General features: G+C 38.4%; 1 protein-coding gene across 1 annotated transcript; it reads left to right on the top strand.

The window, feature by feature from the left end:
* The first annotated feature begins 1973 nt into the window (after positions 1 to 1973).
* On the top strand, positions 1974 to 16002 carry LOC149819712 (cyclin-B1-1-like). The gene is made up of 10 exons (XM_089983471.1): positions 1974 to 2505; positions 12352 to 12454; positions 12544 to 12579; positions 12685 to 12736; positions 12822 to 13043; positions 13138 to 13263; positions 13342 to 13590; positions 13914 to 14072; positions 14181 to 14359; positions 15626 to 16002. Exons 1-10 carry the CDS (start codon positions 1974 to 1976, stop codon positions 15780 to 15782), a joined length of 1815 nt encoding a protein of 604 aa, XP_089839597.1. The 3' UTR covers positions 15783 to 16002.
* The last annotated feature ends 372 nt before the right edge of the window (positions 16003 to 16374 follow it).

Below are 16374 nucleotides of genomic sequence, written 5' to 3' on the forward strand. Positions count from 1 at the left end.
ATCTTTTTTGAGAAAAATCTATAACGACGATTTTCATGGTTAAAAATCTTTGAAAAAATCTGTCATCATTTTAGGGTAGGAAAGCTCGTTAGTGTTTTAACATTTTGAATAGTTTATCTTTGCCCTTTGGAATCCAAATCTCGTGTTTTTTATTTTTCTTTCAGAGATAATATCATCCTCTTTAAGGTTGCTTATTAATGTCTTGCCCTGATGGTTCTTTTTTGAATATCAAATATAAGATTTGCATTAGATACATTATAAGTTTAGCGGTCGTTCTTTGCTTAAGGTGAAAGTTGGGTGTATTCCATGTTGAGCATAAAGAACTCAAGTTTTTACCAACCAGAGACCTACCAATGTGTGATTAAAGATGGGAGGGTTTTTCCTAGGTCTCTTACCTCACGAAACCTCAAACTGAATATTTATGCCATGAAACGGCCCCTTATCCTCGACCACAAACTGAAGGAAAAAAACACATTACATGCGCATGCCTTCTGAAATTTAAATCAATATGGTTTAACTCTTCACCAAACCTCGAACCCCAGACAGGAAGCTGCATGGCAAGTCAATCGCTTTGCCCATGGAAGACTTGACAATCAATTACTGACGAGATGCAGTTGATCAACACTGAGCCAAGTAGTCAATATGCCATTATGACTCAAATAAGCCTTGCCTGCACAATCCATAAGTCGAGTCCAAGATTCCAAGTCTTGGGTTGGGTGAATGAGATTCTTAAGAATAAGGATTAATTTGCAGTCAAAGACTCAGCTGCGATCATGTATGATGCATTTGATGTGCTTAATTCAAACATGATTCAAATGCATCATACATGGTAGCAACATTATTACACCAGAGGACGGGAGAGGCTTGATGAATGCCAAGCTCTTTTAGCAAAAACTAAACCCAAATAAGTTTGGCGACAATTATAGCAACATATATATACTCAGGCTTCAAAATTTGATCGGGCAACTATTTGTTGCTTTTTGGAGCTCCATTAGACAATATTCAGACCAAGAAAGAGCGCATAGCCCCTTGTGGATTTGCGATCGTCAGGGCATCTGGCTCAATCAACATCGAAAAAGGCAGAGAAATGAGACTATTGCTTGGTTGAATAAGGATGTCATAATGAATGGCAAACATGAGGCAAATATAAGGCAATGCATAAGGCAATTCACATAGCAAAGAATTCTCTTCACAGCTGACCAGTGTTCAGTCATGAGGCAATGCATAAATTGGCAAACATTATTAACAACATATGCAATGTCCGGATGGGTAAGAGTCAGATATTATAAGGCTCTATTGAAAGGAAATCTCTTGATTGAGGAAACTAGGGTGTCTTTCTTATTCAAGCGTGAATATCAGAGCTCATAAACATTTTATTCCATGTTTATTGGATTGTGTTGCCATCTCTTGATCTAGATAACTATGGAAACTGTTGATAGTTATTTTCTCCTTTTTATGGCCTGTATATGATCTCCGATTTGGTTCATCATCGTGTTATGTCCCTATGTTGAATAGAATTCTCCCTTGTTTCTGCCTGTGGATGTAGACCTTTCATGATTGAACCACGTTAATCTTTGTCTTATTATTTTTGTTGTCTCACTTATCACTTGCTGCGCAAAGTTCAACATGGTATCAGAGCCTCTCGACGAATAACCCTGTTGGGGTCTTGAGCATCGATCTGTCTGTTCTCATGGCATCAGAGGATAGAGGAGATGCTAAGGGATGTTCTTCTACAACAAATTCAATGATACAACAAAGGATCATAGTGGAGTCAGGTAATCAGATATCAGGATCACAAATATTCCTTTGAATGGTTTGAATTACTTGGCATGGTCCAAGGCGACCTTGTTTCTTAGCGGGAAGTTGAAACTGGGATATATTAATGGGAGAAAAACCAAACCTGTGTTGATGATCCCAAGTATGAGGAGTTGGAGTCTGGGAATCACATGGTGATGTCCTGGCTCCTGAACTCCATGGAGACAAAGATCTCATATGGCTTTATGTTCCTAGAAATTGCTGAAGAGATATGGAATGCTGCTGGGGAACTTTACAGTGAAAAGTATAGTATTGCTCGCTTATATCAACTTTCACATGAAATTCGTGATCTCAAGAAAGGAAATATGTCCTTGAGTGAGTATATTGGCATCCTTAAAGGAAAATGGGACGATATGGACTTCTATTGTCCTCTCACCACTGATTTGATTCGTATAAAAAGGCAAAGAGAACAAGAACGAATATTTCAAGTCATGGCTGGTTTGGGAGCGGATTATGAACAAGCCAGAAGTCAAATTCTCATGACGTCAGATCTTTCCTCACTTGGCACTGTGTGCACTACGCTTATGCGTGAGGAGAGTCGGAGAAAGGCTATGAATCCTAATGAACTCTCTGGTGACAAAAATATTGCTGGAACCACTGAGAAATTTGTATTTATCGCTAATAGAGATCATGGGTCTGATCGGTCCAACCAGGGCCGAAATACCAATGATTCTACCCAGCTATTTAAATGTACTCACTGCAAGAAAACTGGTCATACGCGTGACTGTTGTTGGTTGTTGAATGGTAAACCAAATAGAGATAATCATCAACGTGATGAACAATGCCAAACGTGATGAACATCTAACACAGGTTAATCTTATTGGTCATCAAGATGCAGCTGCAACCTTAGAAAAGATTACTGCTCCTTCAGAGTCTTCAAAAATCTACAGGGATGGCTGCTCACACCACTTCTATTTTAGAACATACAAGGTCAGGTATGAAAACTGTTTCAAATGTTTTATCTTGGGTGATAGATTCGGGTGCAACTGATCATATGGTCAATCAGCCTGATTATCTCTATAATTTTCATCTCAACAATAATTTGGGACCTGTCTCTGCTGCGAATGGGTCTTATATTACTTTAGAAGGTTCTGGTCAAGTTGCCCTACTTGACCCTAGCCGTCGGCATCATGCTCTCTATTTGCCTACTTTGAGTTCAAATCTTCTTTCAGTTGCTAAAATTACTAAGGAATTGAATTGTCAAGTGGTTTTTTCTCCTACTAATGTTGTTCTTCAGGATCTGAACACGAAGAAGAAGATTGGTGAAGGGGCTTTGATCAATGGACTTTACAGAATCAATCAATAGTAAGGTGTTGCTGGCTGCTGAAGAAAAGAGTACTCAATGGCACTATCAGCTGGGCCACTCGGGGAGTCATACTTTGAATCTGATTTTTCCGCATTTACGTTTTGATAATAAAGAGTGTAATATATGTCAGTTTGCTAGGTTAAGTAGATCTAAGTTTGATGAGTCTGAACATGCCTCTAATAAGCCATTTGCCCTTGTTCACACAAATGTGTGGGGTCTGGCCCCCATTGAATCTAAGTTTGGTTTTCGTTACTATGTATTGTTTGTGGATGATTATTCTAAGGCAACTTGGGTTTATTTTTTGAATCATAAAGATGTAGTCTTTGACAATTTTAAAATGTTTCACTCCATGATTCAGACTCAGTTTAATTCTAAGATTCAAGTTTTAAGATCTGATAATGGCACCGAGTATGTGAAATGCATGGCATTATACATCAAACTTCGTGTGTTAATACACCTCAGCAGAATGGGTCAGTTGAGCGTAAAAACTGTCACTTACTTGAGGTTGCTAGAGCATTGATGTTCCAATCAAGCATTCCAAATGTTTTTTGGAATGAGGCCATAGCTACAACATGTCACTTGATTAATCGAATGCCTACTCAAAGATTGGAAAATCTGGCACCATTGGAAGTTCTTCATGGGCGAAAGTTCAGCCTTGAGCACCTGCGTGTAGTCAGATGTATTGTACATGTTTGGCTTGCACCCTCCAAGCGTGACAAACTTAGCTCGAGAGCACTCAAGTGTGTGTTTCTTGGGTACAACACTAAGAGCAAAGGATATCGTTGCTACCATCCGGAAACTGATAAATTCTATGTTTCTCGTGATGTTAACTTTAATGAGAAGGCTTATATTTACAATAAAATGCAGGGATGTGCAGGTCAGGGCGAAAATACACAATTAACTGCTGATATTCTTGATGCATTTTTTCAAATTCAAATACATGATAATCAGTCGACCAATGTCAGAATAGAAAGCCAGGGCTATGATGACTCAATGATTGGGAATGAAGCTCAAGAAGATGATGTACTTCAGCCGGTTCAAAACAAAGAGATCACTGTAAGAAGGTTAGGATGAATATCACATCCTCCTGTTTGACTACAGGACTACATTACTTATAATGCTTTAGCCTATCCCATAGAAAAGTATGTTAATTATTCCCAGGTTTCTTCCAAGTATGCTCTCTTTGTTAAAAGTCTTAGTAAGCATCAGGAGCCAACCTCATATAAAGAAGCCAAAGAGCTAACTCAGTGGAGGCAAGCCATGAGAGAGGAACTGGAGGCCTTAAAAAGGAATCATACATGGGAAGTTTTATTGCTTCCTAAGGGGCAGTGAGCTATAGGGTGTAAATGACACTACAAAATAAAGTACAAAAGTAATGGTGATATCGAGAGATACAAAGCTCGATTGGTTGCAAGGGGATTTACGCAGACACATAGAGTAGATCATTATGAAACCTTTGCCCCCGTGGCAAAGATGAATACCTTGAGGATTGTTCTATCTATTGCATGTAACTTCAAGTGGTCACTTCATCAGCTTGACATAAAAAATGAATTCTTGCAAGGAGAATTGAATGAGAAGGTGTACATGGAGTTGCCTTCAGGTCACCCTGATGAAGGAAATGGGCTTGTTTGTAGACTTAATAAGGCCATCTATTGATTTAAGCAATCTCCAAGAGCCTGGTATGCCAAACTAAGCCAAGCTGTTGAAAAATGGTACTTCATAAGGTGCAAATCAGACAATACTTTATTTGTGAAGAAAGTCGGCAAAGATATTACCATTGTACTTGTCTATGTGGATGACTTAGTGATTACGGGTAATAATTTATATGAAATTGAAAGGTTGGAGAAATATTTGCATGTCACCTTTGATATAAAAGATCTTGGCCGACTGAAATATTTTTTAGGTATAGAGATTGCTCAATCCAATAAAGGACTTTACTTGAGTCAGAGGAAGTATGCTCTCAATTTGTTAAAGGAGACAAGAAAATTGGCCTCTAAACTAGTTGAAACTCCTCTTGAAGCTAACTATAAAGTTGATACTTCAAAAGAGGATTCTGAGGTTGATAAAGGCAGGTTCCAAAGGTTAGTGGGAAAACTTATACATCTTACTGTTACCTGTCCTGATATTTCTTTCATTGTTAGTTTGGTAAATAGATACATGAATGAGCCCAGGGAATCCCATTTGAATATGGTGAATCCAATTCTTAGATATATCAAGGGCCATCCTGGTCAAGGAATGTGGTTTAAAAGTCATGGAAATGTCAAAATTGAAGGATATTGTGATGTTGATTGGGCTGGGGATATTAGTGATAGAAGATCTACATCAAGATTTTGTATATTTGTAGGAGGAAATCTTGTGGCTTGAAAAAGTAAGAAGCAGGGCGTTATGGCCCAATCCAATGCTGAGGCTGAGTATAAGGCCATGGCTGCTATAGTCAGTGAATTGATATGGACTAGAAGTGTGCTTTGTGTGTTGGGCTTTGAGTCTCAAAATGCCATTAATCTTCATTATGATAATAAAGCTGCAATATATATCACTGCCAATCCTGTATTTCACGAGAGGACAAAACATATAGAGATTGATCTTCATTATGTTAGAGAGAAGGTCACAACCGGTGAAATTTGCACTCCTTACATCAAAAGCGATAATCAAATAGCTGACGGGTTCACAAAGGGTATCTCCAGAACTCAACTACAATAATCTCTATCCAAGTGGGGATGTCTAGATCTTTATACCCCACTTGAGGGGGAGTGTTGAAAGGAAACCTCTTGATTGAGGAAACTTGGGTGTCTTTCTTATTCAAGCCTGAATATCGGTGCTCATAAACATTTTATTCCATGTTTATTGGATTGTGTTGCCATCTCTCGATCTGGATAACTATGAAAACTGTTGATAGTTATCTTCTCCTTTCTATGGCATGTATATGATCTCCGCTTTGGTTGATCATCGTGCTATATTCCTATGTTGAGTAGAACTCTCCCTTGTTTTTGCCCGTGGATGTAGACCTTTCATGGTTTAACCACGTTAATCTTTGCCTTATTATTTTTGTTGTCTCACTTATCTCCAACTATGCTGCGGTATTGTGTTGGATTATGATAAGGAGTCCCAGTGCTAGCACAAAGTGGTGGAGCTAGAGGTAAAGGTAAAGAGGTGCACACAGGTTTAGCTCCAACCATATATGCATGATAAAGGAAATCTAAAGCATACTTCTTTTGTGATAGATACAGACCAATTGAAGTCCAAACATCTTCCACTGCAAAGACAATACTAAGATGATAAACTAATTCATTAAGGTATCAAGAAGAATTGCTAGTAACAAAGATGTCATCTACATAAATGAGAATGAAAAAAAGCAATGACCCTTTCTTGAGAATAAAAAGTGAGGTGTGTGAGAACCAACAAATCCCAAGTTAAGTAAAACAATGCTGAGACATTTGAACTATGCTTTGGGGGCCTGCTTGAGGCCAAAAAGAGCTTAATGTAGATGACAAACATAAGTGGGATGATTGGGGTCTTCAAACCCCTGTGGTTGTTTTATATAAACCACTTCATGCAGATCTCCGTGCAACAAGGTGTTTTGCACATTAAGTTGTTTAACAGGCCATTGATAAGTGACAACAATAGTGAGAATAATGTGAATAATAGTCGGTTTAACTACAACTGAAGGTTTCAAAGTAGTCAACACCTTCCCCTTGATCATATCCTTTCACCACAAGGCATGCCTTATACTGTTCAAGAGTTCCATCAGCACGCCGTTTAACTTTGAACACCCATTTGTACCCAACAACATTTTGATGGGAGTGAGGAGGTTCTAGATTCCAAGTGTGATATTTTATAAGTCCTGAAATTCTTTTGGACATAGCATCACGCCAGTGTAAATGTAGATTAGCTTGATGAAACGTTTTGGGCTCATGATCTTGAGTAAATTGGGTGAGAAGAGCAACCGGTAGTGGATAAAGCATAGCAAAAAAGATTTTAGGAATTCGAGTCTTGTCCTGTGACCGAGTAATCATAAGATGAAAACAAAGAGAATCTGGTGGAGGTGGTGGTGGAGGTTGAGGCAATTGAAGGGAAATCGTAGGTAATGGTGAAGAACTGCTTTGAGGAGCTGCAAGTGATGGCAACATAAAAGACATTGGGGAGTTCGGTGATGCTAGTAATGGTGAAGAAATACCGTGAGGAGCTGCAGCTGCATGCGACTACAACAAAGAGGATGCTGGGGAGTTAGGTACGATTGGAGGTTCAGACTGTGGTGGAGCAGGAGGCTCATAGGTAGTTGAACTCGGATGTATGATAGGAATGGGAACAAACTTGGCCAAGGTTTTAGGATTAGTTTTGAACTTGAAAGGGACAAGAGACTCATCAAAAACCACATGTGATACAATAATTTTTTGGGTTTTAAGATTTAAGCACCGATTCCACGATGAATATTGCTATAACCAAGAAACACATGTTCTGATTTATAGTCCAACTTATCCTGACACAGGTAACAAGAACATCCCAAAACCTTTAGAAAATTGTAATTTGGTTTCTCTAACAAGATTTCAAAGGGAGATTTTTTTTCCAATAATAGAGGATGAACCTCTATTTATTAGATAAACTGCACTGTTAAAAGCATATGTCCAATATTTCTTTGAAATTTCAGCCCAACTCGTCAAACAAAGACCTGGATCAATGAGGACAAAACACTATATATCCAATTCTACAAGCTTTCAAAAAAGGGTCAAGGGTTTGATATTCCCCTCATCCATCTGTTTGCAAAAACTTTATTTTCTTGCTAAAAACATCTCAGCATTTGCCTTAAATGTTTGAAAAAACCCCATGACATCATATATTTGTGAGTGAACATATATATCCATGTAAACCATGAAAAGGCATAAACAAAATGAACATAATACCAATAATAATACATACTAACGATGGGACAAGTCCCCACACATCAGAATAAATCAATTCTAAAGGTTCAATAACTTTATGCAATGAAAAAGCAAACGATAATGCATGATTTTTAACTTTTTGTCAAGCATCACATATATGAGAACTAAAACTGAAATAAGAAGGATGTCCAAAATGCTGAACTATTTGATGAACAACCCAGAATGCAGGGTGGCCGTGTCTCTGGTGCTATTTATCAATCATAGATCTTTCTCCTAAAAAATTTTCTTTATTTATAGCACACCTTTGCCTATTTGAGGTTCCTGTCATCTTCACTTGATATATAGCCCATTACTGGTCATCCCTCGAATAAGTTCTTTCCTGGACACCTGATCCTTTGCACATCAATGTTTAGGATAAAATTCAAATGCATCATTATTGTCACGAGAAAACTTGTTTACTGAAATAAGATTTTGAGTGATGTGTGGGACATGTAAAATATCTTTAAGAGCAAATTTAACACCATGAACATGAATTTCAAAGGTGCGTGAATTTATGTCATGGGTGACATGATGTTGGGTACCCATTCCCTTCATCCATACCATGTGTAGAGACATTGTAAGCATATGAGGGAGAATTTCTTGGACTACTCGATCGGGTCTCAATCTGTGTAAAAAAATTTGTTTGGAAGAAAGATTTTGAGCAAAAAAAGGTCCATTGGTTTTTAGCATGCCTTGCGGTTTTAGTCTTTTAGTATTGACAAGGGGAGTTCCTGAGTTATATTGAAACTGCATCTAGTGACCGGTTCACTTGATGCCCCATTTGTTGGCTAAGCTATAACCAAGGCCAAGACAATCCCAAATCCCATATGGGGTCTGTCTTTACATCTAGCACTCAGACCAAACCAGGTTTGCAAGCTGCCTGAAAGACTGCCAGGTGATGTCTTGGCCCTAACCCACTAAGGTTGGTTGTGACTTGAGAGTCTTAGATAAATTTGGACTTATAAAAGGCAATGTCTACATGAACTAGACAAATACATTAGAGACCACACTGCTGATTTCCTAGCCAATTGCCTAATTGGTTGATCCAACTCAAGTCTTGAAGGCTTTTGTTACACTCCTACTCAGCCGAAGCCTCTTTCCTTTGAAAGGGCCACTTTGGAGTTCCCCAAAGAGGGAGGTATGAACCTAGAAAATATGTCTTTTCATATTTATTATGTGGGTCCCACCATATAGTTCTCATAGACATGTTTGTTTCACTCTTTGCAGTAAAGAGACCATATTTTCTATGAAAAGGAGCCTCTTGGGTAAGGAAGAACATGAAACAAAGGCCACCTTAGGCTATGCTTGATGGCTTGTCCAGGATTGGACGAAATGAACAAAAAAGACAGAACAAAACACTAGTTATGTTCGTTCCGTAACAACTGTACCAAGTTCAATGTTTGTTTGGACCATACCCAGATGTTGTGTTTTAAATGTCCGTAGTTTGATGACGATGTGCAGACAACTTGGACAATCATGGATAATGGGTCAGATTACTTCGTTTTGGATCGTATGACCCAATCCCCTCAACTATACGAGTGTTACCCGATCCCCTCAACTATACGAGTGTTTTAACAAGTTTATTATAAATTTTAACTTCAGATATAGATATCAAATTAGATCTAAAAACATAAAATTGTTTAAAATATAGGTAATTAAAAAATATATAAATTGATGTTTTTTTATATATGCTTTAATCAATGTTATATTAGATCTAATTATGAAAGTTTATCAAACATTTATGGATTGTAGCTTTAAATATAGATCTCAAGCTGGATCCAAGTATGAAAAAATGTTTAAACTTTGGGTAATTTAAGAAAAAATATGAATTCATATTTTTTATATATAAATACAAAAATCATAAATAAATTGAAAAACCCTAAAATGCAAAAAAATAAATCATAAATAAACCAAAAAATCCTTAACTACAAGAAAAATAAACCATAAATAAATTATAAAATTAAATATAAAAAACCCCAATTCAAACCCTAATGAAAGAAGATCAAACAAAAACAACCCTAATCAAATTATGCATAAGAAGCCCTAATTAAAAAAAAATGATTCAAAACCAACTTAAAGAAAATAAGAAAAGATCTAACCTAATCAACAAAGATCAAAGAAAAAAAAGCCCAAATCAATGAAAATTAAAGAAAAAAGCCCTAATCAATAAAAAACCCGTAATCAATGAAAACAAAAAAAAACTTAATTATTTAGAAGATCTAACCGGACCAACAAAAATAAAAAAAAACCTAATCAATGAAAAAAGCCCTAATCAATAAAAATCAAAGAAAAACTCCTTAATCAATCAAAATCAAAGAAAAAACCCTAATTATTTAGAAGATCTAACCTAATCAACGAAAGTCAAAGAAAAAAATACCCTAATCAAGAAGAAGAATAAAGAAGAGAGAGAGAGAGAGAGAGAGAGAGAGAGAGAGAGAGAGAGAGAGAGAGAGAGAGAGTCGGCCCCCTTTCTGCCCGTTTCTTTTTTAATTTGTTCCCCATCCTTGTTCTCTTCGTAACAGGGGGTGGAACAAAAAGTTTACGTTATTATGGGCATGACGGACAATGTTTTGCAGATCCGTCCAATGTTAGTTAAAATTGTCGTTCTTTTTGTAATTTTCACTTTATGGCACGTTTGTTACACAGGGGACACATGAGTGCATTTTGTGCCAAACACATTCTCTTGCAGGAAAGTGCTTCCCCATGTGAGTGAGACACCATTTTCATATGAACCGGGCTTTAATATGCAAAAGATGGGCCCTACCGGCTATTTCCTCAAGGGGCATTCATTTTAGCTCCCATGGGAAAGAGACCCTTTTTTCATATGAAGATGGGCCTTTTTCCTAAGTTTTGGGGGTGAAACAAACTTCCCCTTAATTGTATATCACTAGATTTTTCTGAAATTTTGTACTCATGGCAACGCCGCCAGTGTTGGCTTTACCGTTCAAGACAAAAGTTCATAGGGCCCATCATCTCCTGGTCTTTTCAGATCTTCCTGGGAGCATTTTGATCATTTTATTCTACAACAGACAAAACTTCAAACCACTAAACGAGAAGCAACAAGATTCAGTGCACTTTTGTAAACAACCTCCAATCGAAGGTATTTTGGTCATTTTAAGTGAGCGAACACCCTATTTACCGTTCAAAAGAGGAATCCCCAACGGCTATGATGAACAAAGTAGAATGAATTTGGACCGTTGGGGACCCAAAAGGAGGAAAAAAATCGACCGTTGGACGCGTCCCTAATTTCAAACTTCCTATAAAGGGTTCCCTTGTTCCTTCCATTATATTGAAGCCACAGAGAAGAACAGGAGAGATCAAAAAACAGGAACAGGAAAGAGAAAAAGAGAAGACGAAGGAGAACAAGAAAAAGAAGAAAGAAGGGGAAGGGTCGTCTTCTTCCCCCCTCTTGCCGACTGGTTGGATCTTTACAACGGCGGGATTCAGTTCTGATCAGGAGACACAGGGCCGTCTCCATTGCTTATTTTCTTCGGTTTTTTCTACCATCGGAGCCGCGGTATTCGGGCAATACGCTATGGCTCCAAACGCTTCAGTTGCACAACCGAGAGGTTTGGGCCTTGTGTCTTGTTGGTGGCTTCTCTCGGTCTTCTTTTGGTGTCTTCTTTTTTTGTTCTCATTTCTTCTGTCTTGTTGGTTTGATCTGCCATCACCATCTTCTTTTGGTGATGTCGAGTTCTGAACCAGATATTTTTCTTTCATCAACGTTTTTCTTTTAATGGCTGTGATGTTTTACTTTGATGGATATTGTTGGTGTGATTCCGATATCACCATCTTCTTTTTGGTGGTTCTTTTAATGGTTGTTAACTGTTTGTTTTATCTCCAATGGGTGTTTACGGATGTTCAGCCTCTGTGTTCCTTTTCTATGATTAGTTCTTAGATTCATCCCATATAGGGCAACTTGAAATTTTCAATGAAGATTTTGGGCTTATGCTGGAATTTCATGGTTTCTTTGAAATCCTTCACTGTGAGAAGATCATACTTTAGTGGAGTGTCATCACGGTGTTTCTTGTGCAACTCTTGTTTACGTTTATTCTCTTCCTAGGATTTGGTTCTTATTGTTTCCGATTTCCCAACCTCTTTTTGTATTCTTTGCGGTCACTGTTGTCCTTCCCATCATCGTTTCTCATTTGATTTCTTTACCATCTCATAATTGTTGTCCTCTGCAATCTTTCTTTAGATATCTTTGTTCTTTCCCTATCTTTGTCAACATGTTTCTCCTGGAGTTTTAATTACTTTATTGAATTTTAAACCATTTTCTTATTGGGATTGGTTTTCTGGTGGGAATGCTTGCAGGTGACCCAGTAGTTGCTGGTAAGAAGGCAACCATTGCAGATGGAAACAATCGCCGTGCTCTATTGGACATTGGGAACAGAGTTGATGCTCGTTGCGTCGAAGGGTATACAATATCCTACTTGAAAATTTTGCAATCTCCTTTTCATAATAGGAATTTTAATGCCAACTGGTCTTTCCTTTTCTTTCTAACAGAAAACCTCAGCCACAGATCTCACGCCCTATCACAAGGTCTGTTCTGCATCTCATCAGAAGTTCTGTGTATCTCTCTTCTTCCCTTCTTGTTAGATTGCAATCAGTGGATGTTTTGTGATTCTTTTTGATCTTTTTTGTTAGGAGCTTTGGTGCCCAACTTCTTGCAAATGCACAGGCTGCAGCAGCAATCAAGGTATAAGGGGAATCTTTTTCCTTGGAAGAATTCATATATCTGATACTTGCACAAGAATGATAAAATATTTGTTGGTTCTTGGCAGAAAAACTTGCCTGCTGCAGCACCAGTAGCTGATAGAGGAGCAAAGGCGGTGGTTCACAAGAAGGTTACTGCAAAAGTGAAAGTGGAAACAGTAATTGAAATCAGCCCAGATACTAATGAGCAATGCAAAGAGAAATCAACAAACAAGAATGCTTCTTCAAGACAGGGTTCGTCAAGGAAGAGAGTTCCCACTCTTACTTCCATCCTCACTGACAGAAGCAAGGTGAATTTTCCACATTGATCTTTGTTTTTGAACTGAAAATGTACACTATGATTCAATATCTTCTTACATTGTTACCATACTTTATTTGAAACAGTACGCTTGTGGGGTGAATGAAAAACCAAAGAAAAATGATCATGACATCGATTCTGTGGATGCCGATGATCAGTTGGCTGTTGTAGAGTATGTTGAAGATATATACAAATTTTATCGCCTAGCGGAGGTTGGTTGCTACTATTCCTGGTTGGTTCAATTTAATGTGATTGTTTGTATCAGCTGAGTGAATGTTGTATTCTGACAGACTTCAACTCAAGTTCATGACTATATGGATTCGCAAACTGAAATAAATGCAAAGATGAGAGCTATCCTCGCAGATTGGCTTATTGAAGTGCACTTGAGATTTGAGCTAATGCCTGAAACACTCTACCTGACAATGCACATTGTAGATCGATACCTTTCGATGAGAGTTGTTCACCGAAGAGATCTTCAGCTAGTTGGAGTGACGGCTATGCTTATAGCCTGTAAATATGAAGAGATTTGGGCTCCTGAGGTGATGACTTTTCTTCTTCTTTTTAATTAATACTCGTATGCTATTAACGGTAGTTTCCATTACTCACTTCCAGCAATATTTTCTTTCCATTTTTCATTTACTACTGAGCTACCAAATTATTTGATCTTTTGCAAAGTGGGTTTTGTTCAATTTCTTATGTAAAGGATTCTGACATGGGTAAATGTTTTAATCCACTAAATTTTGGCTCCGAAAGTATTTTCCTTTGTGGGTTCTGTGTGGCTTTTTGGGCACTGAAGCACTTTCCCTAGTGGCTCATCTATCAAACAACTGAACACCACAGACATTGCCTTCTTCGATTGCAGGTCAATGATTTTGTGTGCATATCCGATAGAGCATATACAAGAGAACAGATCTTGGTGATGGAAAAGACTATCTTGAATTACTTAGAGTGGAGCCTAACAGTTCCTACATCATATGTGTTCTTGCTCCGGTTCTTGAAGGCCTCTGCTTCGGATAAACAGGCTAGGATTACTACATTAAATCTTCTGTTCATTTATTTTCCTTCTTTGCTTGTTACTTACATGTTCTTGTCCTTGTCTCTAATTTGTTGGTTGATGAATGATACACAGATGGAGAATCTGGTGTTCTTTTTTGCTGAGCTGAGCTTGATTCAGTACTCCATGGTAACGTACTGCCCATCCATGCTAGCTGCTTCTGCTGTGTACGCTGCTAGATGCACGATGAACATTAGTCCTTCTTGGACAGATGCTCTAAAGAAGCATACCTGCTACTCGGAACAGCAAGTAAAGTATGTGATCCACTGGCTCCGGCTTTGCCCACATCCTATGCTTTGTGTCGACTTATATTTTTATGCTTTGTTCACACGCACATGCACATGCACATGCACATGCACACACTCACTCACACATGGATATATGCCCGTCCCTAAAGGTACACCACCTATACTTTTATTTCTTTGGCTACATGGACACACAAATCCAGCAGGACATTGGGTGACTAGTCTAGAATGTGGTCACCACAATAAAGGTGTGTTTGATTACCGTCTCAAACCAGGATTTGAGATATCTGAAGATTAGATTGACTAGGCTACCTCATAGGTAAAAATGTGGTCACCGCAATAAAGAGCAGGTACACCACCTATACGTTTATTTCTTTGGCTACATGACACATGTACACAAATCCAGCAGGACATTGGGTGACTAGGCTAGAATGTGGTCACCACAATAAAGGTGTGTTTGATTACCGTCTCAAACCAGGATTTGAGATCTCTGAGGATTAGATTGACTAGGCTAGATCTACCTCATAGGTAAAAATGTGGTCACCGCAATAAAGAGCAGGTACACCACCTATACGTTTATTTCTTTGGCTACATGGATACGTACACACAAATCCAGGACATTGGGTGACTAGGCTAGAATGTGGTCACCAAAATTACAGAGACATGCTTCATTGAACTGAATTCAGATTCCTTCAGTGAATAAGTGAAATATGAATATCAATCAATCTCATTTTTTTGAAAAAGGGAAGAGGGATTTGAGATCCAGCTCTGTTCTTGATGTGGGCCCCATGCAAATTCAATGCTCAAATCTGAGATCTCAATTCATTTAAAGAGGCACGAGTAATGTTCACACATGACCAAGACTCTTGGCCAGTACTGTGCATTCATTGATGACACAGATGTGCAGGTGGGCCAAGTCTCACACCAATGCCATGGAGGGGGGGTGGTCCCTGACTCAGAGGTTCGCTTTTAGGGATTCTGGACTGCTAGTTTTCCAGAACGGAGTACTTGAAGAATGAAGTCACATTAATGTAGCCTAGCAGCCTTGCATATTTGTACCTATTTGTCTATATGCATTTGTCCAGTCCACACATCTCTTTATATATTTTCTCACATATTTGTTCATTTCATGTGAAAATCATATTTGCGTGAATGTAGATAGAAGAAGCATACGTGTTTTTGTGGGTTTCCTTTTGTTTCTTGCTTTTTTCTTCTACAATATTGATTTTTTTAACGTCTTATGACTTGGTCAATGGGTGCGTGCCCTTTTACCAGAGAGTGTGCGAGCCACATGGTGCACTTCCATGCAACTGCTGCAGACAGCAAGCTCAAGGTTGTTTACAAGAAGTACTCGAGCCACCAACTTTGCTCTGTTGCACTCCTTCCTCCTACAACCAAGCTGCTAGCAGAGAGGAGGAGGGTTGCCGTATGATTCCTGTGTGGGGTATATTGGTTGTTATGTGGACACTGTTTTTTAGTCCTTTGCACCCCATCCTTGAAAAGAAGGTCGCCCACTTGTGACCCATGTGTGGGATTGTCATCCCTCGAGTGTACATGACATTGAATTTGATTGTGCTTCTTTTGTCACTTTTTTGTGTGATGATGTTACTCATTTCTCCAGAGTACATGAAATTGAATTTATATATTTGAACATATTTCATTTGAAAATGTGCAAGTTCTCTCTCTTTTGTGACCTAAGCCATTTTTTTGGCTGAAATAAAAATCTAAATAAATCTGACTATTTTATTTATTATGCCAAAATCTGTCCTTGGGTGTGGGCGGGGCCCCACATCAAGTGACAATAAGTGAGCTAGCTTATTACATGCTCATCAATCTATTTTGGAGATTGATGAAGATCGTCAATCAAAGTCTGGATTAGGGATGGCAGTGGGGCGGGGTGGGGGGTATTGCAACGAAAACCAACTTGGTGCATTGGTGGGGCCTTAGGATGGAGACCCCAGTTCAGATCCCCAAGGCACTTATAATAAAGTGTATTTGCAAAAAAAATAGACTAACAATATTTT

Source organism: Nuphar pumila, chromosome 12, assembly GCF_984573655.1.
Source record: "Nuphar pumila chromosome 12, dmNupPumi1.hap1.1, whole genome shotgun sequence".
Classification (NCBI taxonomy): domain Eukaryota; kingdom Viridiplantae; phylum Streptophyta; class Magnoliopsida; order Nymphaeales; family Nymphaeaceae; genus Nuphar; species Nuphar pumila.